At 40.8% G+C, this 27,243-nt stretch overlaps 1 protein-coding gene across 3 annotated transcripts in view; it reads right to left on the reverse strand.

Annotated features, from left to right (window-relative positions):
• Positions 1 to 27,243, reverse strand: part of CDKL5 (cyclin dependent kinase like 5) — a 511,586-nt gene that overhangs the window by 61,041 nt on the left and 423,302 nt on the right. For all 3 annotated transcript variants that reach the window (XM_040338214.1, XM_040338213.1, XM_040338212.1), the window contains exons 11-13: positions 18,930 to 19,010; positions 13,515 to 13,672; positions 7,985 to 8,996 (exon numbers count right to left, since the gene is read on the reverse strand). In XM_040338214.1, the coding sequence (XP_040194148.1) occupies positions 7,985 to 8,996; positions 13,515 to 13,672; positions 18,930 to 19,010 (1,251 nt within the window). The remainder of the gene's footprint in view (positions 1 to 7,984; positions 8,997 to 13,514; positions 13,673 to 18,929; positions 19,011 to 27,243) is intronic.

Raw genomic sequence — 27,243 nt, forward strand, 5'->3', positions numbered from 1 at the left:
GGGGCCTTAAGACATCAGGTTTGAAAAGGTAATGAAATAATCTACAAGTGGAGTCATTTTAACCACTTAAGACCCGGACCTTTAAGCAACTAAAGGACCCGGCCAGGTTTTGCGATTCGGCACTGCGTCGCTTTAACAGACAATTGCGCGGTCGTGCGACGTGGCTCCCAAACAAAATTGGCGTCCTTTTTTCCCCACAAATAGAGCTTTCTTTTGGTGGTATTTGATCACCTCTGCGGTTTTTATTTTTTGTGCTATAAACAAAAATAGAGCGACAATTTAAAAAAAAAAATGCAATATTTTTAACTTTTTGCTATAATAAATATCCCCCAAAAATATATAAAAAAAACATTTTTTTTCCTCAGTTTAGGCCAATATGTATTCTTCTACCTATTTTTGGTAAAATCGCAATAAGTGTTTATCGGTTGGTTTGCGCAAAATTTATAGCGTTTACAAAATAGGGGATAGTTTTATTGCGTTTTTATTAATTATTATTTTTTTACTACTAATGGCAGCGATTTTTTTCGTGACTGCGACATTATGGCAGACACTTCGACACATTTTGACACATTTTTGGGACCATTTTCATTTTTACAGCAAAAAATGCATTTAAAATGCATTGTTTACTGTGAAAATGACAATTGCAGTTTGGGAGTTAACCACAAGGGGGCGCTGAAGGGGTTATGTATGACCTAATATGTGTTTCCAACTGTAGGGGGGTGTGGCTGTAGGTGTGACGTCATCCATTGTGTATCCCTATAAAAGGGATCACACGATCGATGACGCCGCCACAGTGAAGAACGGGGAAGCTGTGTTTACATACAGCTCTCCCCGTTCTTCAGCTCCGGGGACCGATCGCGGGACTCCAGCGGCGATCGGGTCCGCGGGTCCCGCGGTCCCGGTCATGGAGCTTCGGACCGGGTTGCGGGTGCGTACTAGCACAGGACGTACCTATACGTGCATGTGCCCAGCCGTGCCATTCTGCCAACGTAAATGTGCAGGAGGCGGTCCTTTAGTGGTTAAATGACTGCTAATTTGTTAAGGACTGGCTGACACATAAAACGCAGCCCAAGTGCTGACCATTTGGGGCTTAAAGAAGTCTCCAAAAAACCCAAAACGTATTTGCAGAATCTGTAAGCAACAGTTGACTTCAAAATGCATGCATCTACGATCAGAAAGAGATTGTACCAATTTAACCTGCATGGGATATGTGCCAAGAAAAGGCCTTTGCTGTCCAAAAAGAACACTATAGCAAGACCACAGTTTGCCATTGAATATATAAGCAAATGTCCTGGGACAATATGCTCTGAACTGATGAACCAACATTTGAGATGTTTGGCCACAGTAACAGCAGACATGTCAATTGTGAAGCGTAGTGGTTATGGCTCTAGATTGTTTTGCTGCTCAATGGCAAAACAACAATGATGGAGTATACTCCCTATATGATTCCAATGAACTTGGACTCTGGTTATCCGGACATTCCAGCCATGATGCAAAAATACGTAAGGCCCAGGGGAGGCTGGAAATTTTCCCGCAAAAAATCTCTCTGCCACTTCATACAATTCAGCCTCTCGCGGGAAGCCTTGAAACTGGTTTTAAGGCTCCCCGCAAGAAGCTGAATGGTATGAAGTGACGGTGAGAATATTTGCCTTGGACCTTGCCAAAGGTGGATGTGCTAAGGCTGACTTGACCTTCCGTAATTAGAGGGTCTTGGTGTTTCAGTAAGGCCTCGTACACACGACAGAGTTTCTCGGCAGAATTCACAGAGAAACTCGGTCAAAACCCGGATTCTGCCGAGAAACTCTGTCGTCTGTACAGTTTTGGCTCGATGGAGCCGCCGAGGAACTCGTCGAGAAAATAGAGAACATGTTCTCTATTTTCTCGTTGTTCTATGGGAGAAGGCGGCCCGCCGAGCTCCTCGGCGGCTTCATCCCAGAACTCGACGAGGAACTCGACGTGTTTGGCACGTCGAGTTCCTTGGCCGTGTGTACGGGGCCTGAGAGTACATATTAACCTGTGTGTCAGTGGCTCTAATAAGGAGGATTTACCTTTCCAGTTTTCTTTTCTTGCATCACCTGGGGAGTATCTATTTTCCATTTGACTATTTGATCTTAACCTTTGTGCGTTTGGACCCTATTGACCCTTCCCCATTGTCACATTTTTGTACTTTTATTATTTATTTATATTTACAGAGCAACTTACTTTTTATATTGCTGTTTTTGTGTTATATCTCACATTATTTGTTGCTGCTCTACACTTATTTAACACAAGCGCAATATTACTTTACAATTTTTTATAAACCAAATGAAACCCGGGGACTAAAGTGTTAAAAGATATTTTGATATGGTCAGCCTAAATTTTTGCTAAAATCAAGATTACCTCAAGTGCATTAAATGTTGGGGCTGATAGAGCACAGGATAGTACTTCCTGTGTTCTCATTCTTTCACAGGAGCCTGGATGGTCAGTCAGTGGGCGACCACCATTTCAGTTGATTTTAGAGTAGCTATATTCACCTCCCCTCTGTTCCTTGTTGGTATTAACATTATTGCCCGGTCTTCTTGCAGATTCAGCTTCTTTAGTTATCTTGACTGGCCGGGCCAAGATGACGTAACATCAGCACATGGACACAGACTTTTTTTTCCTGGTTCCAAGGTATGTCACACAATGACCTATGCATTTTAATGCAATGAGGGCTGTATTAAAGCACTTGTTGTTAACACATAAGCCTTAATGCTCATTTGTTAATGTATAAGTCAGAAAAGATCTTAAAAGGGCCGAGGTACAAGTAAAGTTAATGTGGTGGGGGGCTTAGGGTATGGCTAAGCAGGTACAGTATTTTGCAGGTATTTTAAGCAGGTGTGAAGAAATGATTTAAAGTAAGAATGCTTTCGAAAATATATATTTGAATTGTTTATATTTATCAGTTTACAAAATGCAAAGTGACTGAATAGAAGAAAAATCTAAATCAAATTAATATTGGTATGGTGTGAGAGCACTGAAAGCATAAGATTTACCTGGTCAGAAAAGGGGTATAAGTGTGCAGTAAGCAAGTAGTTAAGAACTATCTTTAAAATAAAGAAAAACAAGGAGTCCTCGAAGTGATGGTTTGACATTCATCAAGTGTGTCTTGGATTACATAAGGAGACAGAGGGATTTGGGGCAGCCTACATCCACAGAAGATCTGTGGTTATTTCTCCAAGATGTTTGGAGCAACCTACCTGCTGAGTTCCTTCAAAATCTGTGTGCAGGTGTACCTAGAAGAACTGATGATGTTTGGAAGGCAAAGGGTGGTCACACCAACTATTGATTTGATTTAAATTATTCTTCTGTTCATTTACGTTCCATTTTGTTAATTGATAAAAAAAATAAACTATTAACACTTCTATTTCTAAAAGTATTCTTAATTTACAGCACCTAGTTTTGGCACAATAATGTAGTTTTGCACTGAAAACCACCAGCGTTGTTCTCTATTTAAAATAGTTAACATGTCATTTTTGCTGTTTTGTACTGAGGTATGTCTATAGTTATCTATTACTAACAACAGAAAGTAGACACAACGTTTCATTCAGTGTACAGTTTCCACAAGGCAATGGAATCTGAACATATCAAATCTAAAATAGAAAAAAAAACACATAAAACATAACAAGACAGGTAACATTGCTATACTTTTAAACCGAATATATTCATTCAGCACAATTCCCAATTATTCCATTATACAAGGAAAGCCTACTTAGAAGATTTTAAAAGCAGTTTGAAAATATTTGCACAACCCACACAAAAACACCCACTCCCTCACACCGAACACTGACAGTGCTGCGTATTACCATAATACATTTGTTTCTGTTTTAAGAAACTGCAGCAAGGATGAATATAGAAGGGCGCAGTATAACACAGAAAGAAGCAGAGCACACAAAACGTGATAAGAGAAAACTAGGCTAAAGCTCCAGTATAGCCTAATTCCACAGGAATACAAATTATATTCAGTGATGCGAGATAACAGAAGGTGTTTTTGCTGAAGCATAGTTTAACCTGAAATCACTTTATTATTTCTATGTAGATCAAAACCCTGTGATTGTTTTCAAAACTTAAAAAGGGAAAACTGCCCTAAAAATAAGACTGACAAACTGCTAAAAAGGTTTATAAAAGAGAACACTCATCAGGGTGCTTCTGGTTAAGAAAAACGCTAATCTGAATGGTTGAAGAAACTGTTTCCACAAAGGTCAAACATATACTGATAATACGAGGAAGAAAAATATGCTCAGGTAGTGTAGGTAGAGGTAGGTAGCAACTTTAGCCAACAAACACCCTGTTCTGTATTGTTAAAGCTTAGTTAAAGTTAAATTGGACGTAAAGTCACTCTGTGTACTTACTATAATCCTCTCTGTTATATGCAGCTATGTTGCACAGTGTCTTTGTTTTATAAAAATGATGCAGCGCAATACCTTATTTCAGAGCACCGCTGTGGGTCACGGGACAGTGGGAGGGGCTGAGATTCCCCTCTGACGTCAGCTGGGAGGAGAGCAGTGGGCAGTCACGTGAACGCATAGCGGTGCTCTGCAATAAGGTATTGAGCTGCATACTTTTTAGCATGGGTAAGCCTAGTGTTTCCCAGCTTCACCCATTACAACCTTTTTTGTCACATAACCACCACCTATAGTTATGCACCTTAAAAGTTTAGTGATTAAAAAAAAAAAACACACCAGGGACAATACTTACCATGAATGAAGAGTGTCTCATGTGCTGGTGGCTGCTGTGTTCAGTTGAAATCCAAAGTTCTCTGCTTCCGTGATCTTTAAATGCCTTCTAGGCCCTCCCTATCTGACCCCTTGCTTCATTCAAACTTGTACTGTGAGTTCAGATTATGAAAAAGATTCAGTGTTTGGAAGAGGACTTTCCATTTATTTATCCATTCTTTCGTTTTCTTTTCATTGTGGAAACGGATAGCATGGGGCGGAAAAGGTGGGCATAATCAGCACTCATAGTAACATCCACAGCAGAGAACATAGGATTTCAAAAAAGATTTCATTCCTCCTATAACCCTAAAAGAGGAGAGGAATGACAGGACTGGGACTTTAAATTGTGCCAAAATAGGAACCAAGGTAACAATATTCATAAAAATCCACATTTTTATTACAAAAGTTCCAAAATATATCGTAAAGCCAATATGAAACATAGCACATTGAGCCATGTCAATATGTGTTACATCAACAGTGTTGTCATTTTGGAACAGTCCAAACGACACCAATTTATATCAAGAAACTAAGGCTTGCTTGATCAACGCGCTCCGCTAACTCTGCTTCCTCAGGATCCACGCCATATAACAAGAATGGGAAAGGAAAGGGAGTAGCCGTTTAGGCTCTCCTTTCTGCATGGGATCACGGCATGGGCAGTTAGGTAAGGGTTAAAGGGGATTATGAAGGGGGATTATGAAGGGAGCTTAGGGCAGTCGGGTTTATTCAGGTCAGCAGGGTCATTTAAAGGTCAGTAAGAAAGGTAAAAGTATGAGGTTAAGGGGATTGGTCACTCAGGTTAGCTGTTTGCTGAGGGTTCTGGAAGTTTTAGGGATAGGACAGTAATTGGTCAGCAAAGGTCAGGTGGCAAGGTGGAAGATTCTGGAAGCCGTTTCTGGCCTATATAAGGTTTGGTTCCGTGTGGGTCAGGTGCCGGTTACCAGAGGATCCAGCAGCAGGAGCTTACCGCCCTACAACCCCCCCCCCCCTTCGCGGCCGTTTCATGTAGTGGCTCCCTCAGGCAAGTCGCCAGAGGGGAGAATTAAGAAAGTTTCAAGTGTGATGATAAATCAGCTCAAGTCTCAGTGGCTGGACTGAGGATGGTTATGGAGAGATATTTGGTTGAGTTATATGCATCTATGAGTTATGAGTATGATATTATTCATATGGATTTATTTTAAACCAATGAAACAGGCCGTGGCCAAGTTATTTTCCAAAAAAAAAAAAAGAGATATACATTTTTAGATTTATATGGTTGTCTTATATTATTGAAAATAAATATCTAAAAAAGATTATTGTTATCAGTTTCTTTATTTCTCTATGCATGTTTGTGTTTAATGCATGATGCCTGTGATCCCATATGGCTTTATGAATTAAATACCAAGCGTAATAAGACAAAGTGCATATATATATATATATATATATATATATATATATATATATATATATATATATATATATATATATATATATATATATATATATATATATATATATAGAGAGAGAGAGAGAGAGAGAGAGAGAGAGAGAGATAACAACATTGTAATACAGTATAAAAAAAAATAAAGCCTCAATTTTGTCATTCCTCCCCACTTTTGGGGGTATAGGAGGAATGAAAACATTGTTTGAGTTCCAATTCAATCACGTATGTGATTCAAATCCTAAAGCCATATTTGTTATTATTTGGCATGGAACCTGAGGAAGCAGGGTGAGCGAAGCACAGTGATATAAATGCATGTAGTTTAGACTATTCCAACATGACAACAATGTTGATATGGTTCAATGTGCTATGTTTCATATTAGTTTTATGATATATTTTTAAACTTTGTAATAAAAATTTGGACTTTTAATGAATATTGTTACCTTGGTTCCTATTTTGGCACAATTTAAAGTCCCAGTTCTGTCAGGGTGATGGTTATGTGGCAAAAAGGTTGTAATGGGGGAAACGCTGGGCTACCTTAGAGGTCAGACAGTTAATACTTCTCATAAAATCATACTGCTGAATAAACCAGTAAGAGGAGAAAGAGGAGTGCTAAAGTCCATAATGACTCATCAAATAAAGAACTAAAAGCAGACTTGTAAGAGAAATCCTTCCATAAAGTGGTCTTGCAGAATGTGTCCTACAACCATGCTTTTTTATTAATTGTAACAGGTTGAGAAATTTGTTTCAGCTGTGATTAAGAATGTATGGATCATGTTGCATATAAGTATAATTGGGGCTCATCATCGTAAGCCGCATGCTAGAATTACTAAATGGTGTAGTACATGACTGAAGGTCAATGATACCAAGCAAGATATGTAGGGGCTATTTGGTGTATATAAAACTAGATCATAGCTAAATTATTTTCTATAAAACTATTTTTACTTTCAAATCATATCATTTTAATAAAAAAAAGTCTAAATTTCTGAATCTATTGCTCTATTTACACACTGCTAAAAAGCCGAAAAATTAGACGTGGATTCGTACATTTCTGATACACTGGCTATGTACCAATAAGTAATGTTGTTCTATAGGATGGGAACCAGTTAAAATACTCATCAACACATCTACCTACTGAAAATACCTAAAATGGAGTTACAGAGCAGCAGTAATGTGGATGAAAACTGACTCCCTCTTCGAGCATAAAGAAAAATTGTCTCTACATTTAGGACATTTACCCCAAAATCTAAAAACTTTGAATAGTGCTAAAAGGTCAATAGTAATAGGGCCTTCAGACAAATCTTGAAAAGTTTTTTCGTCCATTTGCTAGTAATAGGGCCTTGGATAAAGCTTCATGAACTCTCCAAAGTCACAAAGACATAACAGCACGAATAACATCACATTTGGTCGCACATTCAAGAAGTGACAAATCATTAGAATGCTGGGTTAAAATTAACTGCCAAGGAGCAATAGCTAAATAAGAAACAAAAAATCAAAATGACTAATGCACAGGTTACTTTTTAAGTTACAATACATATTCTCTTTATGTGAGTGTCATTCTGCATTGGTAAAGAAAGCTAATATATTCCTTCCAAAAAATGTAATTCTTTAAGGTTTCTGTTAACAAAATAAGGAGGGGCCATGCAATCCCCTGATGTTGCTTATGCTATCATTTAAAATAACAGCTTCCTACATGGCGTGTTATAAATAAGCATATTTTGTGAAAACTCTAGCCCATGTCAGGCCTGAAAGACTATAAGTACCTTGCATTTTTACATTTGATAAACCAAACAGACAAGAATATATACACTACCAAACTAAAAATGAAACCAACCCTAGAAGAGTCTTCTGTGCAGTCTTCCCGGGATGATCCAACAGATCTTGTCAATGTTCGATGTTGTACCTGAGGAGATAACAACTGTAGACTGTTTGCCCTTGATGCCATTCCCTGCCCAACACTGAGTCCTTGGTCATTGCCCTTAACTCGCACACGGTCTCGACTCGCATACATTGAATGCCTGTGAGGACGCTGTTGTGAGGAGAAAGGACTAGTGTAGCCTAGGCCATATGAAAAAGACTCATGTGGAGCCGAGTGGGAATGGGAATGACTACCATCCAGCTGATCAGGAAGTTTCAGCTCCTCCATGGTTCTGGAATGTCTAGTGGTAGGCCTTCGAGACTCTAAGGTCCCCTCTTTACGATTAGTCCTTCCAGAGGGACTTAACATGGCCCTACTGTCACCATGCCTAGGACCAGCAGGGCTAGTTGGAGAATTTAAGTCATGGCAACTGGATGGAAAATATCTACTGTTTGGCTCCAATGCCTGTCCTCTACTTTCACTAAGGTTTCCCACTGATTTTGAGTCTGTAAGGACACCATGATTTTTAGAATAGTTCATGTAGGAACTACTCTTCTTTGAGGACTGTGGGATCGTGTCAATGTAACTATGGCGAGCATGCCTTTCGCCAGGTTGTAAACTGCCAGTTTTTCCTTCCATAAATGAATGCCTGTTGTGCTGGGACCGGGAACTCGATTTCATATATTTGCTTCCTGGTCCATCAGTTGTTTTTTGATCAGTGTTAAAATCAAATTCATTCTTAGATTTAGCTTCTTTTGGACTAACAAGATGCGGCAAATTGTTGGGTAGATCCTTGTTGCCAGACCCACTTTGGTTACTCTTTTTTGGATGGACTGTTGGGCTATGAGATCCTGCTGGGTGGTTTCCATTAATGAATGTTTCATTCGGTGGATGAGCTTCCTCATTTCGTTTTGCTCCAACAGAAAGAGACTGAGCATCTTTACTGTTTGATCGGTGATGTGGCTGAGAACTTTTACTGGATGGTTTCCTAAAGGACAATGATAAAGCAATGAATAACTACAACAACAAACATAATAAAATAAAATAAAAAAACACATAAATCTTGTCATTACTTCTGTCGAAGCAGTATCACACTAATGCTGACTCATCAAATGTGAGCTGCTGTAGCACATACCTGAAAGTTAAAAGTTTTTTAATTTGTAGTTAAAGGGTGCTTTATCATCAAAAGCTACAGTGGTGAATAATTCATAGGGAAGAAGTAAAATAGTATTTTATGCTATGGATACTGCAGTTTCTAATTATAACAAGGTGCTTATGCTAGAAACGCAAGAAATAGTATTGCAATATGCCTAAAATGTCAAAAGGGCTAAAGGCTAAATGCTAATGTTAGTCCATTTAAAAATGTAAAACTAATAAGGGAAAAAATATCTTGCATTTCCTTTAAAATGTGTTCATAGACCATTTTTTGCCATCTGTGTCCCATGAGTGAGATCGATCCTCATGCATTGTACTGTACAAAAAACAGGAAGTAACTGGAAACCCATCAAAGTGTGGAAAATGGCCTATTGTCACCAGTTTGGCCCCGTACACACGACAGAGTTTCTCGGCAGAATTCAGCGAGAAACTCGGTCAGAGCCGGATTCTGCCGAGAAACTCTGTCATGTGTACACTTTCGGCCCGATGGAGCCGCCGAGGAACTCGTCGAGAAAATTGAGAACATGTTCTCTATTTTCTCGTTGTTCTATGGGAGAACTCGGCCCACCGAGCTCCTCGGCGGCTTCAGGGCTGAACTCGCCGAGGAACTCGATGTGTTTGGCACGTCGAGTTCCTCGGCCGTGTGTACGGGGCCTCAGTGTCCCCAAAGATTTCCCCTCTAATGCTGTACTGGTGACAACTCTAAATTTGAATTTCTCCCTCACATTCAAGCCCTGGTGATACTGGACTCAGACAAACTTTAGTATGGCGATATAAAGGCAAGGAAGACATCGGCTTGAGGACTGGGGAGAATGTGTTTCAGTGATTCCGATTAGATATATTTATCAAGTGATACCTACATTTAGGACCTGCAATTTATTTATTCAACTTGAATGGAAAAGACTTAAAGGGGAGTTCCAGCCAATATTTATGTTTATTAGAAGTCAGCAGCTACAAAAAGTGTAGCTGCTGGCTTTTAATAAACAGACACGTACCTGCTCCAGCGTCGCGCCGGCCGGTGCTCCGCTCCTCTCCCCCCCTCCCCGGCCGTCGTCTTCATTGTCACTGTGGGCACCCAGCCGTGACAGCTTTCGGCTTCACGGCCGGGCACCCACTGCGCATGCGCGCGGCCCTGCGCTGTTTGATTGGACAGGCGATCGCCTAGGACCTGTCACGTGTCCTAGGCGATCGCCTACAGGGAAATCAAAAGGTGATTAAGTATAATCGCCTTTGCAGCCCCTCGGCGGAAGGAGGAAGTGGGACAGGAAGTCCCCTTCTCCTGAAGCCCCCACTCCCCCCCAAAAAATACATGCCAAATGTGGCATGTAAGGGGGTGAGGAGTGGGATAAGCGGAAGTTCCATTTTTGGGTGGAACTCCGCTTTAACAGTGAGAAGAAAAATATAAGCAAAAACAAATTGCAATGCACCTGGTGGATAGGAATAAAAGATGTGAGTAGCCGTGACATAAACCACTCACCATTATCCTTCATTTGTAAGGGAAATCAAAGGTCTTCTTAAAAAGAAGCCTGTGTTTTGAGTACACCTAAGAACAACATCATTTTGCCAGTTGAGTTAATATTTCTAAGGACATAGGTAGCAATTGGGCCAGTGATACTAAGCCTAACAAACAGAAAGGTCGTACTTTCGTGAATGCTGTTTGCGACAAAAATGGCAGCCATCTTTGTATCAGTGACCAGACTATAGAGGTCACAAGATGTTTAGCTGCATCTAGCTCACTGCAGTGATCTGGGGTGTCTGTAAAGTGGTGTTGTGTTTACAGATGCTTACGACAACTCTTTCATTGAGATGAAAGAAACTCCCCATGCACTGTTGGCTATAAGAAGGTCTTTACTAAACAAGCACATGACTGGTATTGGAAAAATGTGATCAGTGAGACATACAGTAAGGGAAAAAAAGTAATTGATCCCCTGCTGATTTTTTATGTTTGCCCACTGACAAAGCAATGATCAGTCTATAATTTTAATGGTAGGTTTATTTTAATAGTGAGAGACAGAATAACAACAAAAATATCCAGAAAAACACATTTAAAAAAAGCTATAAATTGATATGCATTTTGAGTAAAATAAGTATTTGATCCCCTATCAATCAGCAAGATTTCTGGCTCCCAGGTGTCTTCTATACAGGTAACAAGCTGAGATTAGGAGCACTCTACTTCCCTCAGACAGGACATTGAAAATGGGTCATGGATAGGTATTCCAGCATGACAATGACCCAAAACACACCACCAAGGCAACAAATGAGTGGCTCAAGAAGAAGCACATTAAGATCCTGGAGTGGCCTAGTCAGTCTCCAGACCTTAATCCCATAGAAAATATGTGGAGGGAGCTGAAGATGTGTGCAAACCTGATGGCCAACTACAAGAAACATCTGACCTGTGATTACCAACAAGAGTTTTGCCACCAAGTACTAAGCCATGTTTTGAGAAAAGGGTCAAATACTTATTTCACTCATTAAAATGCAAATCAATTTAAAAAAAAATTTGAAATGCGTTTTTCAGGATTTTTTTGTTGTTATTCTGTCTCTCACTGTTAAAATCATGGGTCTTCAAACTACGGCCCTCCAGTTGTTCAGGAACTACAATTCCCATCATGCCTAGTCATGTCTGAATGTCAGAGTTTTACAATGCCTCATAGAATGTGTAGTTCCGCAACAGCTGGAGGGCCGTCGTTTGAGGATCCCTGGTTAAAATAAACCTACCATTTAAATTATAGACTGATCATTCACTCGTCATTTCAAAATTAGCAGGGGATCAAATACCCTTTTCCCTCACTGTAGCATGTTCCTCTATAGGCAACATTTTTTTTTTAAATAAAGGCAATACATAAGAATACATACACACTGGCATTCATCTTGCAGAAATAAAAATCAATGTATGTATCAATATTGTTTGGCATAGTGTATTTATATTGTGTTTTCTTACCATTTTTTAAAGCATAGAAAAAAATATAAACTGTGCTTCTAGGACGACAAATTAAATTGAATGTGCATCTCCACACATTTAAGGCTGCCCATGTATAAAGCTTATGGCCTCTAGTTTTTAAGCCATAGCCACAGTATATTTTTTGTTTATAGACAGACATCTATAAGGAGGGCAATAGTCTACACGTTTAACCTTTTGAAAAATATGCAAGTACGCATGCAACCACCAGTGCTGGCATATACATGAGCATAGCTATGTACAGAGATTTGTGTAATGCACAATATGTTAAAGCGGAGTTCCACCCAAAAGTGGAACTTCCGCTCATTGTACTCCTCCCCCTCTCCGGTGCCACATTTGGCACCTTTCTGGAGCCACAGCTGCGGGCATTGACATCACCGCCCCGGCTCCCTCCTACTTTCTTGTCCGCTGGGCCAGTAGGAGAGAGGAGCGGAGCTTTGCACATGCACAGTAGGGTTACCGGCGTGAAGTCGTAAGGCTTCATTGCCTGGGTTTCCTTACTCGCAATGGAGGAGGCATGCACCCGACAGCTGATGGACTCCAGGACAGGTAAGGCCACGTACACACGGTCGGTCCAAACCGATGAAAATGGCCTGAAGTCCAGTTTCATCTGTCCAAACCGACCATGTGTACGGCCCATCGGTCTGTTGTCCGTCGGACAAAAATTTTAGAACTTGCTTTAAAATCGAACCGATGGACCGCTGACCGATAGGTCCAAACCGATGGTTAGTACACAAAAGCATCGGTTCAAAACCCGCGCATGCTCAGAATCAAGTCGACGCATGCTTGGAAGCATTGAACTTCGTTTTTTTCAGCACGTCGTGTGTTTTACGTCACCGCATTCCGACCCGATCAGATTTTGAACTGATGGTGTGTACGCACATCAGACCGTCAGGCCACTTCAGCGGTGAACTGATGAAAACGGTCCGTCGGACCATTCTCATCGGTTTGGACCGACCGTATGTACGCGGCCTAAGTGTCCTATTATTAAAAGTCATTAGCTGCAGTATGTGAAGAGGACGCAAGTGTGTAGATTTACTGAGCTTGATTTACTATACACAAATAGACTGTTCATTTTGCAAGGGAAGTTGTGCTTCACAAGAGAATTTTCCCCAGAGCTTAGTAAATGAGATGAAGCTCTGCTGACTACCATCATCCAAATATGTGCAAGCAAAAATGCTGTTTATTTCCAAGTAAGGTGATTGCAAATTGAAATTTCAGCACGTTCACAAAGCTCTGAGAAAAGTTCCCTTGCAATGTGAACAGCCTATTTGCTTTTAGAAAATCAACCCCCGCTATGTCACTATCGCTTGGTTTCCTGTAGATATTTAATTTTAAAAATCGTGTTTTACATTACACATATCATCACATTTTACTAAAAGAGACAATGACCTGCTTGATGAGTTGCTCTCTGAATGATGGGTTTTTCTCTTGGATGATCTGGAAGGGGAGCTTCCACCCCGATCCAAGAGTCTCTGAGTCTGAAAAGCGGGGTGGTTCAAGCACTGATCGGTCAGGTATCGATCAGACGGATTTAACTTCAGTAAGTTCTAGATAAAACAAAGTATTGTTTATAATCAGGAAGAATACCCAGATATTTTCATTTATTTACCTTTATAAAAAAAATACAAAACAGCTTAATGCTAGAATCTGAAAACAATCTATTGTGTTTAGGTATTGCGAAGATGAACAGTATAAAAGTTCGATAAAATGGTAGGAAACCACCAAGTTCAGCATCAACACAGTATTTGACAAAATCAGAATAGAATGAATCTTCACACTGTACAAAAACTAATATTGCATGACTGGAAGAATAAAAAATGACATTAATTTGAAAAAAAAGGGCTACCCCTACCAATCATGTTCCTTTTAACCCATTATTGATTTTTTTGTTGTTGTTATATAGACCATGGACATAAACACACAGCAGGTTACTCGAAACGTGTATAGCTGCTAGAAGAGGAAAACAATTCTGCACAGCTGGGTGGATATGAGCATTCCTCCCAAGAAACTGTTCCCGCAAAATTGACCTATTTGTTCTGCAACCAACATCTCTACAAAAATATCTTCACACTAAAGAGAGCTCTCATCTTTAACCTCCCTGGCGGTATGATTATTTCAGATTTTAGGTGCTGAAAGCGGTACCATTATTTTTCAAGGAAATTTGGCGCTTTACATTGTAGGTCTGTAATTCTTAGGAATAACTCACTGTCCGAACAAGAGTCTAGTAGACATCTCGGGTATAAATTATAATATAATAAATAATTATAACAAATAATAATATAATAATATTAAAAATTATTCATTAATTATTCATGAATTAATTATTATTCATGATTATTATTCATAGCCATGTCCACAGCTGTGGACATGACTATGCCTAAGAATATTTGACAAAACATGTAAGCTGTTCTTATCTCCATTATTCTGTAGCTAAAAATGATTTTGATATGGCAGGCTCTCCTTATCAATCTGCTCAAAGCCTTACTTTGTCAACATTTTGTTGCCCTGTCCCATTCTTTTGAGATGTGTTGCTGCCATTAATTTAAAAATTACTTTATTCTTAAAATGGTACATTTCCTCAGTTTGATATGAACATTTGATATGTTTTCTTTTTTCTACTCTGATTAAAATATGACTTTATGAGATTTGCAACTTGGGGTTGTAGTAGATTTCCCTTACTTCCTGTCTGGTAAACGGACAGAAGGGGTAGGAGAAATGCCGTTGTTTTCTCTGGGCCATAACTAAAACTGAAATTGAAACTGAAGTCTCTAAATAAAGCTTAATGCCCCATACAAACGATCAGATTTTCCGTCGGAAAAAACATCCAAGGTTTTTCCGACGGAAAATCTGATCGTGTGTATGGGGCATTAAGCTTCTGCTCAAGCTTGGCTTGCATACACACGGTCACACAAAAGTTCTTGGAACTTTTGTCCGTCAAGAACACGGTGACGTACAACACTACGATGAGCCGAGAAAATGTTCAATGCTGACCAGCTGTCACATGGATGGATGGTCAGCATGGATGAAGGTGTAAGGGAAACTGAGAAACTATTTCTAGGTATCAGCCGACGCTGGCCACAGAAGGAGCAGGACCTCTGAGGCAGCAGTTTTGCAGAGGCATGAGCTAACTGCATAAGCCACTGCCTGGTCTAAAGTTCCAGCAGGAGTGTCAGGCAGAGTGATAACAACAGCGCGCCACCTTTTATCCCTGGTCGCCGTGGGATCCACAGCGGTAGCAGCACTGCAAGGCCAGTGTTTTAAATGGCATTGGGAACGCTGTGAACAAAATGATGTAACTGTCTGTAATACCAATCATCTATTGGGAATCGACCAAACTGAACAGGGAGTCAGTACAGAGAGACTAGGACCCGCTCATGTATGAACCTGAGACATCGTACCTCCCCATCCTTTGCCCATGTGCGAGTAGGAGAGGTGTTCCCCAGGAATGAACCAGGGGAAGCCCCCTAGGGGTGCAAGGGGCGACACAGGTGGAGACAGCAGCTGCATTCAGAGCATTCCACAGTTTCAGCATATGGGCAGTAACAGGGGACAGTGCCACAGAGAGCCATGGAGCATGAGACAAATTACTGCTGGCCAAAACTTTCGAGGAGGGACCCAAATTTAGTAGCGACGCGATGATGCCAGTCCAATATCTGCTTCAGAGCTTTTGCCTGATAGTATTTCCCGATAGAAAGAACCCCCAGTTCTCCCTGCCTCTTAGAGCACTGTAAGGTACGTAGGCCAGACTTGGGCTCCGGCCATGCCAGATAAATGAAAAAAAACAGACTATTGAGGGCCAAGAAGAAAGATCTGGGCAACAATATAGGCACCATTTGAAGGTGGAAAATAACTCTTGGTAACACATTCAGCTTCAGTATACTAACTCATCCAGGAAAAAGTGGTACAGTCCCACCTTAGTATGTCTGCTTTGATTGTGGAGTGTAAGGGGGCTTAGTTACAAGTGTATAATTGTGAAAATACGGTATGTTTGGGAGATAAATGCCTGAGTATTTCAAGGATTAGCGACACCATGTAAAAGAAAAAGAGGCTCGCAGTTGGGCGCCCAAGCCAGTGGGAATAGTACGAGGGAGAATCTCCGACTTACTAAAGTTGATTTTAAAATTTGATAGTGAATGGAATTATCTGTAGCTCAGCCACTATATTAGGAAGGGAAATTAATGGGTCAGCTACATAATATAGAACATTGTCTGCAATCCACAGCCCTACTGTCACCATCCACAGCCCTACTAACTGTCACCATCCATAGTCCTACTAACCATCACCAACCACAGCCCTACTAACCATCAACATACTCTGTCCTACTATCACCATCCACTGCCTTACTGTCACCATCCTCTGCCCTACTAACGATCACCAGCCACTTCCCTACTGACTGACACTGTCTACTGCCCTACTGATACCATCCACTGCTCTACTGACCCCTGTACACTGTTCTACTGACCCAGGTCTCTGCCATACTGGCCCTTATTATCTGTCCTACAAAATGGTGATCCCTGTACTCTTCCCTACCAATTACTAACCTCTATGAACTGCCCTACTTATTACTGACCTCTATACACTGCTCTACCTATTACAAACCTATATTCACTGCCCTGCATTCAAGCCTGAAACTAGTTGAGTAAGTCAGTACCAGGTGTTCTGCCATCTTGATAGACTCCTGCATCAGACTTGTGGGTCACCAAATACTCCCCAAATATGACAAAAACAGTGAATGAGTTCTTGTTACTTAGTTAAGCCTTACTAGTTAATTTTTTTTTTCAACCACTTAAGACCCGGACCTTTAGACAGCTAAAGGACCCAGCCAGGTTTTGCGATTCGGCACTGCGTTGCTTTAACAGACAATTGCGTGGTCGTGAGACGTGGCTCCCAAACAAAATTGGCGTCCTTTTTTCCCCACAAATAGAGCTTTCTTTTGGTGGTATGTGATCACCTCTGCGGTTTTTATTTGTTGCGCCATAAACAAAAATAGAGCGACAATTTTGAAAAAAATTTAATATTTTTTACTTTTTGCTATAATAAATATCCCCCAAAAATATGTAAAAAAACATTTTTTTTCCTCAGTTTAGGCTGATAAGTATTCTTCTACCTATTTTTGGTAAAAAAAATTGCAATAAGCGTTTATCGGTTGGTTTGCGCAAAATTTATAGTGTTAACCACAAGGGGGCGCTGAAGGGGTTATGTATGACCTAATATGTGTTTCTAACTGTAGGGGGTTGTGGCTGTAGGTGTGACGTCATCGATTGTGTATCCCTATAAAAGGGATCACACGATCGATGATGCCGCCACAGTGAAGAACGGGGAAGCTGTGTAAACACACAGCTCTCCCCGATCAGGTCCGCTGGTCCCGGAGCTTCGGACCGGGTCACGGGCGCGCACCCGTGACCCACGGCTGGGCACTAGCACAGGACGTACCTGTACGTGCATGTGCCCAGCCGTGCCAGTCTGCCGACGTAAATGTGCAGGAGGCGGTCCTTAAGCGGTTAAAAGGAACTCGAACACGGGTGATCTTTGATCTCTTTCATGTTGTTCAAGAAGATCTCCACCTCTCAAAGGTTGCTTACCCCTGTTCTAGAGCTACTGGGTCTCATGACAGTCAACACATAGCAGAAACATACCGTATTTATCGGCGTATACCGCGCATCTTTTTGCCCTGATTTCAGGGCAAAATCGTGGGTGCGCGGTATACGCCAATACCCGCTTTCCCGCGCCGAGTTTTGAATACTGCGCTCTGACACTCGTGTATTGTCGGCAATGCTCGGCTACCCGCGCTGACGTCCTGTACGTCCAGGACGTGAGCGCGGAAGTTGCCGAGACTGCCCGACTATACCCGAGTGTACTGCGCTCGGTATATGTCGGCGCAGTATTCAAAACTCGGCGCGGGAAACGAGCGAGGACGCCGCAGAAGGACACCGGACCCGCCGAAGAGGACACCGGACCCGCCGCAGAAGGACACCCGAAGCCGCAGAAGGACACCCGAAGCCGCAGAAGGACGCCAGACCCGCCGAGGCCGCCGATGGACGCCGCGCAAGACACCAAAACTGTAAGTAGAAGAAAAACTTTTTTTCCACACGATTTGGGGTCACTTTATGGGTGCGCGGTATACGCGGGAGCGCATTATACCGCGATAAATACCGTAAGTGCTGTTGAATTTACAGTGTCTTGTGTTTTGCTTTCTGAAAGAGCCTATTTAAAGGTCCACTTTAACCGAAGCTTCCCCGTTAAAAGTTTTTACTTACTAAATCCTGTCACATGTTAAGGGTCCAAACTCCCTAAAGAGGAACTTACGGTTTGCCCACCCCCTCACCTCCCTGCCCATCCTCTCACCTCCCTGCCCACAACCGTCTGGGACATGTCACAGAAGGATGCAGGACAATTCACAAAGTGCAGAGCGGCCCGTGCATGTGCAGTGACAAGCCGGATGTGAAGCCACAAGGAGTCACATCTAGCTTCCTTTAGTAAATGTGCCGGCGCCAGGGACCTGAAAACGGATGAATAAATGGCCCAGGTGTGGACATTGCTGGATATTTGGACAGGTACAGCAAGCGTCCTTTTTTATTAAACATCAGCAACTACCGTATTTGTAGCAGTGACTTCTAATTTTTTTCATACAGCCTGAAGATTCTCTTTAAACTGTTTTTTTGTATTGCTCTTACTGGCCACGTATTGTGCTGTGAAGAGAAGCAGAGAACAGCATCTCCACTCTTCATGCTAAATAAATCGCTGCACACTTTCTTAACAAAAACACATAAATGGCAAAGAGCACTCATAGAAGATGTTCCATACCTTCATGAGGTCAAGTAATACACCACTAATGATGCCTAAATATCGTCTTTCCAAAGACTGAGGGTGATTTACAGCCGGAAACTGAAATACAAAAAAGGGAAGAAATCTTTACAAAAAACACAAAATCCATAACAGATCCTTTTGTATCACAAATATAGTATAGAACATGTTCTGTCTTTGCATACATATACATACTTATAGCAAATGTACCACCCTCATGTAAAATATGCATTGGTATAATAAAACTTTGGACATCCTAAAGATTCTTTCCAACCACTTTTAGTTGGTATATAGAAAGAGTGGACTACTAGTAGTGATCCTTGAGGAAACTAAAGACTACAAATGCTTTGCAGTCTTTACTTATGTATATGCCTTTTTTACATTTTAATTTCTTGCTGGCCTTAGGGAGATCATATTTGTATGAAATAAAAAAATCTGTAGGCTCTAGGGCCGGTAATCGGGATTTGTTGTAAACCTATACTGAAAACATGTACCTTACTCTATAGCTGTGAAATTATGAGTGAAGTAAGGCAACTTAGATGTGTATTTGGCACATGACAAAAAGTTCACCACAGTGCATTACCTGAAAAGTAGATGAAAGATGGATAGCCGCACTCCAAGAACCGTGCAGGTTGTCTTTTATTTAAATAAACAGCAAATACATCACCAAATCATGAAACAGGAACAGGGGAACAGGCTGTTCCCCTGTTCCTGTTTCATGATTTGGTGATGCATTTGATGTTTATTTACATAAAAGACAACCTGCATGGTTCTTGGAGTGCGGCTATACATCTTTTATCTACTTTTCATGCTTGCCCAGTGCACTGCCAGCACCCTTGGAATCCTGTTTTAACGTGTGACCATATAGTAGACCCACCTGGAGCGGTGACTCTGTTTCTTACAGTGCATTACCTACTGTATCTTAAAGGAGTTGTAAAGGAATTTTTTTTTTTTAGCTGAAATGACTGTTTACAGGGTATAGAGACATAATAGTTAACTGATTCCTTTTAAAAATGAATAAAAATAGATAAAAATGAATCAGATAATGTACCTACAGTTTCAGTTTAGTTTTTGCATGCTGTTTCATGCTTCTGTGATGAACAGAGACAAAGAGCCAATACAGGGCAGTGATGGTTTGTAAAACAAAACTGATTGGTGTTGAAGGCTTTTAGACACACAGTAATCACACCTCCTTGATTAGTGACCACAGATAGAAAGCTCCCATGACTTTGTTCATCAGGAAACAGACTGTTCAGAACAGAGAAGGATTACAGTAACATCAGAGCAAAAACGAAAATGAGGACATGAAACCAGGACTGCAGTAAGGTAAAGGAAGCTATTTAGCTAAAACAATGTTTTCCTTTAGTGACCCTTTAAGTAATAGATCAGAACCAGAGATTTGCTAATAAAAAGACTATATACTGTGTGTATATATACCTGTATATATATATATATATATTAACACACATATACACACACTGAAATGTGGATCCTTTGGTGGATATCTAAACCTGAGCACAAAAATGTAAATATAGTAAGCGTCTAATTTATCTGAAGTGGTCCATACAGGGCTAATACTGTGAAGGCCTCATACCCCTTGTGGGTGCCTGGATCTGGTGAGTGAGGGACCCACCAGAGCATGTAAAGAGGGAGCACTGAGTGAACACTGTCATCTGCCTTATACCATATGAAGCACAAAGCACTTTTTTGCATGGACTGTATATTTAGTATCAGTTTATACTCACAGCACTGAGCACTTTAATCTAATTAAATTTTATTTTATTTATCTATTTATTTTCGCATTTGTATGGACTTTTTTACTTTGCACACAATGGTTAATTTATGTCACGGTTCAATAATGATCTGATTTATATACCACAGCTACAGTAGGTATATGAGGACCGAATTACAGGTTTTTAATTATTCATTTTTTTATACGTTAATAAGAGGCGCCAACACCTACTACCTCACCCCCCATTCACTTTTTACATTCCATTTCGGTGGAATTTCACGTAGGGGCAGCCACTTAATAAACAACTTACCTTTATTAAGATCACTATAGCACTTGGAAATTATAGGTCCGTGGCGCGGTTTCTACCTACCCCTTTCTTTTGCATGTCCATTGTATTTATGCAAAATTTCTTGCATAATCACAACAAGGAGCTCACATGTTTTATTCTAGATGGGAAGTGTGGCTGCACACTACTAGTTTAATGATGAATATGAAAATGTTATTCTCAGATTTGGAACACTGGTTAGGGTACTCTGCTGCAGTTTAATATTCTTACACTGGTTTATTGTTTCCTTGTGGTCTTGTTTTTTGTTTCTTTATTAAATTGTGTGTGCTTGTATCTATGATCTATATATCTATCTATCTATCTATCTATCTATCTATCTATCTATCTATCTATCTATCTATCTATCTATCTATCTATCTATATATATATATATATATATATATATACACACATACATACACACACAGTATCTCACAAAAGTGAGTACACCCCTCATGTTTTTGTAAATATTTTATTATATCTTTTCATGTGGCAACACTGAAGAAATGACACTTTGCTACAATGTAAAGTAGGGGGCGTACAGCGTGTATAACAGTGTACATTTTCTGCCCCCTCAAAATAACTCAACACACAGCCATTAATGTCTAAACCACTGGCAACAAAAGTGAGTACACCCCTAAGTGAAAATGTTCAAATTGGGCCCAATTAGCCATTTTCCCTCCCGTTGCTATGTGACTCGTTAGTGTTACGAAGTCTGGGGTGTGAATGGGGAGCAGTTGTGTTAAATTTGGTGTTATCGCTCTCACTCTCTTATACTGGTCACTGAAAGTTCAACATGACACCTCATGGCAAAGAACTCTCTAAAGATCTGAAAAAAACAATTGTTTTTCTACATAAAGATGGCATAGGCTATAAGAAAATTGCCAAGACCCCGAAACTGAGCTGCAGCATGGTGGCCAAGACCATACAGCAATTTAACAGGACAGGATCCAATCAGAACAGGCCTTGCCTTGGTCGACCAAAAAAGTTGAGTGCATGTGCTTAGCGTCATAGCCAGAGGTTGTCTTTGGGAAAAAGACGTATAAGTGCTGCCAGCATTGCTGCAGAGGTTGAAGGGGTGGGAGGTCAGCCTGTCAGTGCTCAGACCATATGCCGCACACTGCATCAAATTGATCTGCATGGCTGTTGTCCCAGAAGGAAGCCTCCTCTAAAGATGATACACAAGAAAGCCTACAAACAGTTTGCTGAAGACAAGCAGTCTAAGAACATGGATTACTGGAACCATGTCCTGTGGTCTGATGAGACCAAAATAAACGTATTTGGTTCAGATGGTGTCAAGTGTGTGTGGTGGCAACCAGGTGAGGATTACAAAGACAAGTGTGTCTTGCCTACAGTCGAGTATGGTGGTGGGGCTGCATGAGTGTCATGGTCTGGGGCTGTATGAGTGCTGCCGACACTGGGGAGCTACAGTTCATTGAGGGAACCATGAATGCCAACATGTACTGTGACATACTGAAGCAGAGCATTACCCCCTTACTTAAGAGACTGAGCTGCAGGGCAGTATTTAAACATGATAACGACCCCAAACACACCTCCAAGATGACCACTGCCTTGCTAAAGAAACTGAGGGTAAAGTTGATGGAATGGCCAAGCATTTCTCCAGGCCTAAACCCTATTGAGCATCTGTGGGGCATCCTCCAACGGAAGTTGGAGGAGCGCAAGTTCTCTAACATACACCAGCTCCGTGATGTCGTCATGGGAGTGGAAGAGGACTCCAGTTGCAACCTGTGAAGCTCCGGTGAACTCCATGCCCAAAGAGGGTTAAAGCAGTGCTGGAAAATAATGGTAACCACACAAAATGTTGACACTTTGGGCCCAATTTGGAAATTTTCACTTAGGGGTTTACTCACTTTTATTGCCAGCGGTTTAGAGATTAATGGCTGTGTGTTGAGTGATTTTGAGGGGACAGCAAATTGACACTGTTATACAAGCTGTACACTCACTACTTTACATTGTAGCAACGTATAATTTCTTCAGTGTTGTCACTTTTGTATTAATGTGACTCTGCGCGGGACAGGCACTGATAAGCTTCCTCTACCTGAGCAATATATTGCACAGTGGCAAACAAATGGAATGGGAAAGAATCGCAGAGCTCGTAAGTATTTTAAAGGTGAAAGGTGGGGGCAGTTCCATGATCCAGCAAATAAAGTCATTATTTTACTTTAGGCTACTTTAGGCTACTTTAACCACTTAAGCCCCGGACCAATATGCTGCTAAATGCCCAAAGGCGTTTTTACAATTCAGCACTGCGTCACTTTAACAGACAATTATAACAAAAACATATATAACATTTTTTTCCCTCAGTTTAGGCCGATACGTATTCTTCTACCTATTTTTGGTAAAAAAAATCGCAATAAGCGTTTATCGATTGGTTTGCGCAAAATTTATAGCGTTTACAAAATAGGGGATAGTTTTATTATTTTTTTTTTTTTTTACTACTAATGGCGGCGATCAGCAATTTTTTTCGTGACTGCGGCATTATGGCGGAGACTTTGGACAATTTTGACACATTTTTGGGACCATTGTCATTTTCACAGCAAAAAATGCATTTAAATTGCATTGTTTATTGTGAAAATGACAGTTGCAGTTTGGGAGTTAACCACAGGGGGCGCTGAAGGAGTTAGGGTTCACCTAGTGTGTGTTTACAACTGTAGGGGGGTGTGGCTGTAGGACTGACGTCATCGATCGAGTCTCCCTATAAAAGGGATCACTCGATCGATGCAGCCGCCACAGTGAAGCTCCGGGGAGCGATCGCGATGGAGCGGCTATAAACGAATAGCCGCGCCGTCGTCCTGGATCGCTCCCCGCGGGAATTCGACCGCCGCATGTAGCGGTGGGGGGGGGGTCCCGATTGGAACCCCAGACCCGCGGAAAGGCAAGGACGTACCTGCCCAGACCCGCGGAAAGGCAAGGACGTACCTGTACGCCCATATGCCTGTATGTGCCATTCTGTGGACGTACATATACATGCGGCAGTCGGCAAGTGGTTAATAGGGAAATTTTTGTCTGTGGACACTATTCTGTCCTTAATATTCTTGTCAACAAACTTTCATAAATCTTTTCCAGCCATGTTCTGTCCTCTTTCACACTGAGCCGCTCATAGCGTTGGCGATAAAATGCCGCTATTTTTACCACCGGAATAGCTCTACACAGCACTGGAGGGGAAAATGTTTTGCTAAGCGATATGTGCTAACAGCATATTGTATGTTGTCAGCTATCTGGTCCTGTTATTTAGTTTAGTACTTATTTTATAAGTTTGTCCACAGGTTGTACTTCTTTAGGCCATAGGCACATTTGTGTTCTCCTGTAGATTGTTAAAAACATAACGAGTAAAGAAATATCTGCCAGGTCAGAGATAATACAAACATTGCTATTTAACATATCCTCTAGGTGTGATATTAAAATAGGTTTTAAAAATAAAGAAATAAGCAAACAATCAAAAGGTTTAGAAAAACCCATATTGATCATTATTATGAAAAATACAGACCATTTTTTTTTTGCAGATCAAGGCCAGATAATGTTTAATGCTCTGTGGAGTTATTATTCTTTGATCATAGATTTTTAGGCTCAATTCAAAGGATTACAAATTCTCCCTTAATCTGTTTTGAAGGTACTTGCAGAGGTCATCAAGAACCCAAATGCTTGAAAATAGCTGGTAGCAACACGTTAGCCCTACAGCTCTAATTGTGGGAACTCCAGAAGGCATGAAAGCAAATTAAACAGTAATTTGTACTGCAGCAGAAAGTCAAGATTATGTTGTGTAAAAGCCAGCGTATGCTCCTGAAGCATCAACATACACTACTATTTTTAACATAGCCAAATATATTTTTCGATTGGCGCCTAGTTGCACCAGCCAAGAGTCATTCTTGGTATAAAATAGTTTATTTAATTAGACAAAGAACAAACTGCAAATCCATAAAGGCTTTTAGAAAAGATCTTACATAAAACTGAATTGATCTGACTACAGTACAATAAAAAAGACTAATTTGGGTTTCTGTCTGATATAAAAAGCTAAAGTGTCAGAATTATGATGTTATTTTCTGGCTATAAAATGTGGCAGGCTGAACAAAACCAAACATAATTTGACAAAAAAAACATGTACAATATATATTGCATCTATTTGTCTGAAGCTCTGCTTTACCTTTACTGAAACCATTTTTGCATTTTAATTACAATATATATTCTCAGATGTGAGATGAGCTTGGCAGCAACTGTTTATCAAATTGTTACTGAAGGGACCATTATAATTTTGTCCTGGGCCCATAAAATATCTTGGCCCTATGGCTTAATGAAATGAGCTGAATGAAAAAAAGGCCAAAGCCTCGTACACACGATAGGTTAACCAGAGGACAACGGTCTGACTGATGGTCCGTCACGCCTACACACCATCGGTTAAATAACCAATCGTGTCAGAGCTATTAAGTAAAGAGCTATTAAGTAACTTTAAATATGCAAATTAAGCAGCAATTCTCCTGTATGACATAAGCACAGTTCAACAATGGTATAGATATAGAATTGCGCTAAATAATTAAAAATAGTAAAAACAACACACTACTGTGTCAGTAGTTTTTATTTTACAATTTTATTTTACTTTATTTAAAAAAAATTACATTTTTTTTAAACAATGCTTCCTTTTTGGGGGGGGGGGGGGGGGGGGGGCGGGGTTGAACAGTGCCAGTGTGTTTTTTTTTTATTATGTTTCATTATTCATTTTTTTGCCCTGTTGGGGGGTGGCTTTGGTGAGATATTAGGGGTCTTAACAGACCCCTGACATCTCCCTTTTGAGACAGGGAACAGGACTGAGGACAGAGATTCCCCAGTCCCTTTCTCTGCAGCCTCAGGTGCACTGAGGATGAATGTACAGGAGATAGCTGCTCCTCTCCATTCATAAACCGAAGCATCATAAACAGTTTACCATGCTCAGTGAACACTGACCCTGTGCATTCGGAAAAAGAAGGAGCCGATAAATGACATATGAGCGGGACTCAGGAGCAATGGGGGACTGGAGCATGGAGGGGGACTGGAGCATGGAGGGGGACCAGAGGAGCAAAAGGGGGACCGGAGCATGGAGAGGGACCAGGGGAGCACAGAGGGGGGACAGTCAGGGGTGATTGGTGCAGTGCTGGGGAAGAGTTACAATCACTGATCTTCATGTATAGATTTCAATAAAGCAGCTAAAAGCCACGGAAGGGAGAGGAGAAGCGTTTGTCAGCTGCTTTATTGAAATCTATACAGGGAGATCAGTGATTGTAACTCCTCCCCAGTGCCGCAACGATCACCCCTGACTGTCCAGGTATCGGGTTAAGCATCGTACAAGTACCCGGGCAAATGCTCGGGATCGGCATAGATACCGATACTAGTATCGGTGCAACCCTACGTATAACAGCCTGGGTCTTTCTCCAAATCGCAAGGCTCTCCTGCACTTGTGGTGTCACTTATCTCAGTAGGATGGATGCGAAGTTCAACAAGAAAACAGAAAGCTCCTCATAGCATAAAATCTTTTATAATTACAGGGAGTGCAGAATTATTAGGCAAGTTGTATTTTTGAGGATTAATTTTATTTTTGAACAACAACCATGTTCTCAATGAACCCAAAAAACTCATTAATATCAAAGCTGAATATTTTTGGAAGTCGTTTTTAGTTTGTTTTTAGTTTTAGCTATTTTAGGGGGATATCTGTGTGTGCAGGTGACTATTACTGTGCAGAATTATTAGGCAACTTAACAAAAAAAAAATATATACCCATTTCAATGATTTATTTTTACCAGTGAAACCAATATAACATCTCAACATTCACAAATATACATTTCTGACATTCAAAAACAAAACAAAAACAAATCAGTGACCAATATAGCCACCTTTCTTTGCAAGGACACTCAAAAGCCTGACATCCATGGATTCTGTCAGTGTTTTGATCTGTTCACCATCAACATTGCAATGTGCAGCAGCAACCACAGCCTCCCAGACACTGTTCAGAGAGGTGTACTGTTTTCCCTCCTTGTAAATCTCACATTTGATGATGGACCACAGGTTCTCAATGGGGTTCAGATCAGGTGAACAAGGAGGCCATGTCATTAGTTTTTCTTCTTTTATACCCTTTCTTGCCAGCCACGCTGTGGAGTACTTGGACGCGTGTGATGGAGCATTGTCCTGCATGAAAATCATGTTTTTCTTGAAGGATGCAGACTTCTTCCTGTACCACTGCTTGAAGAAGGTGTCTTCCAGAAACTGGCAGT

Source organism: Rana temporaria, chromosome 2 (genome assembly GCF_905171775.1).
Source record: "Rana temporaria chromosome 2, aRanTem1.1, whole genome shotgun sequence".
NCBI lineage: Eukaryota > Metazoa > Chordata > Amphibia > Anura > Ranidae > Rana > Rana temporaria.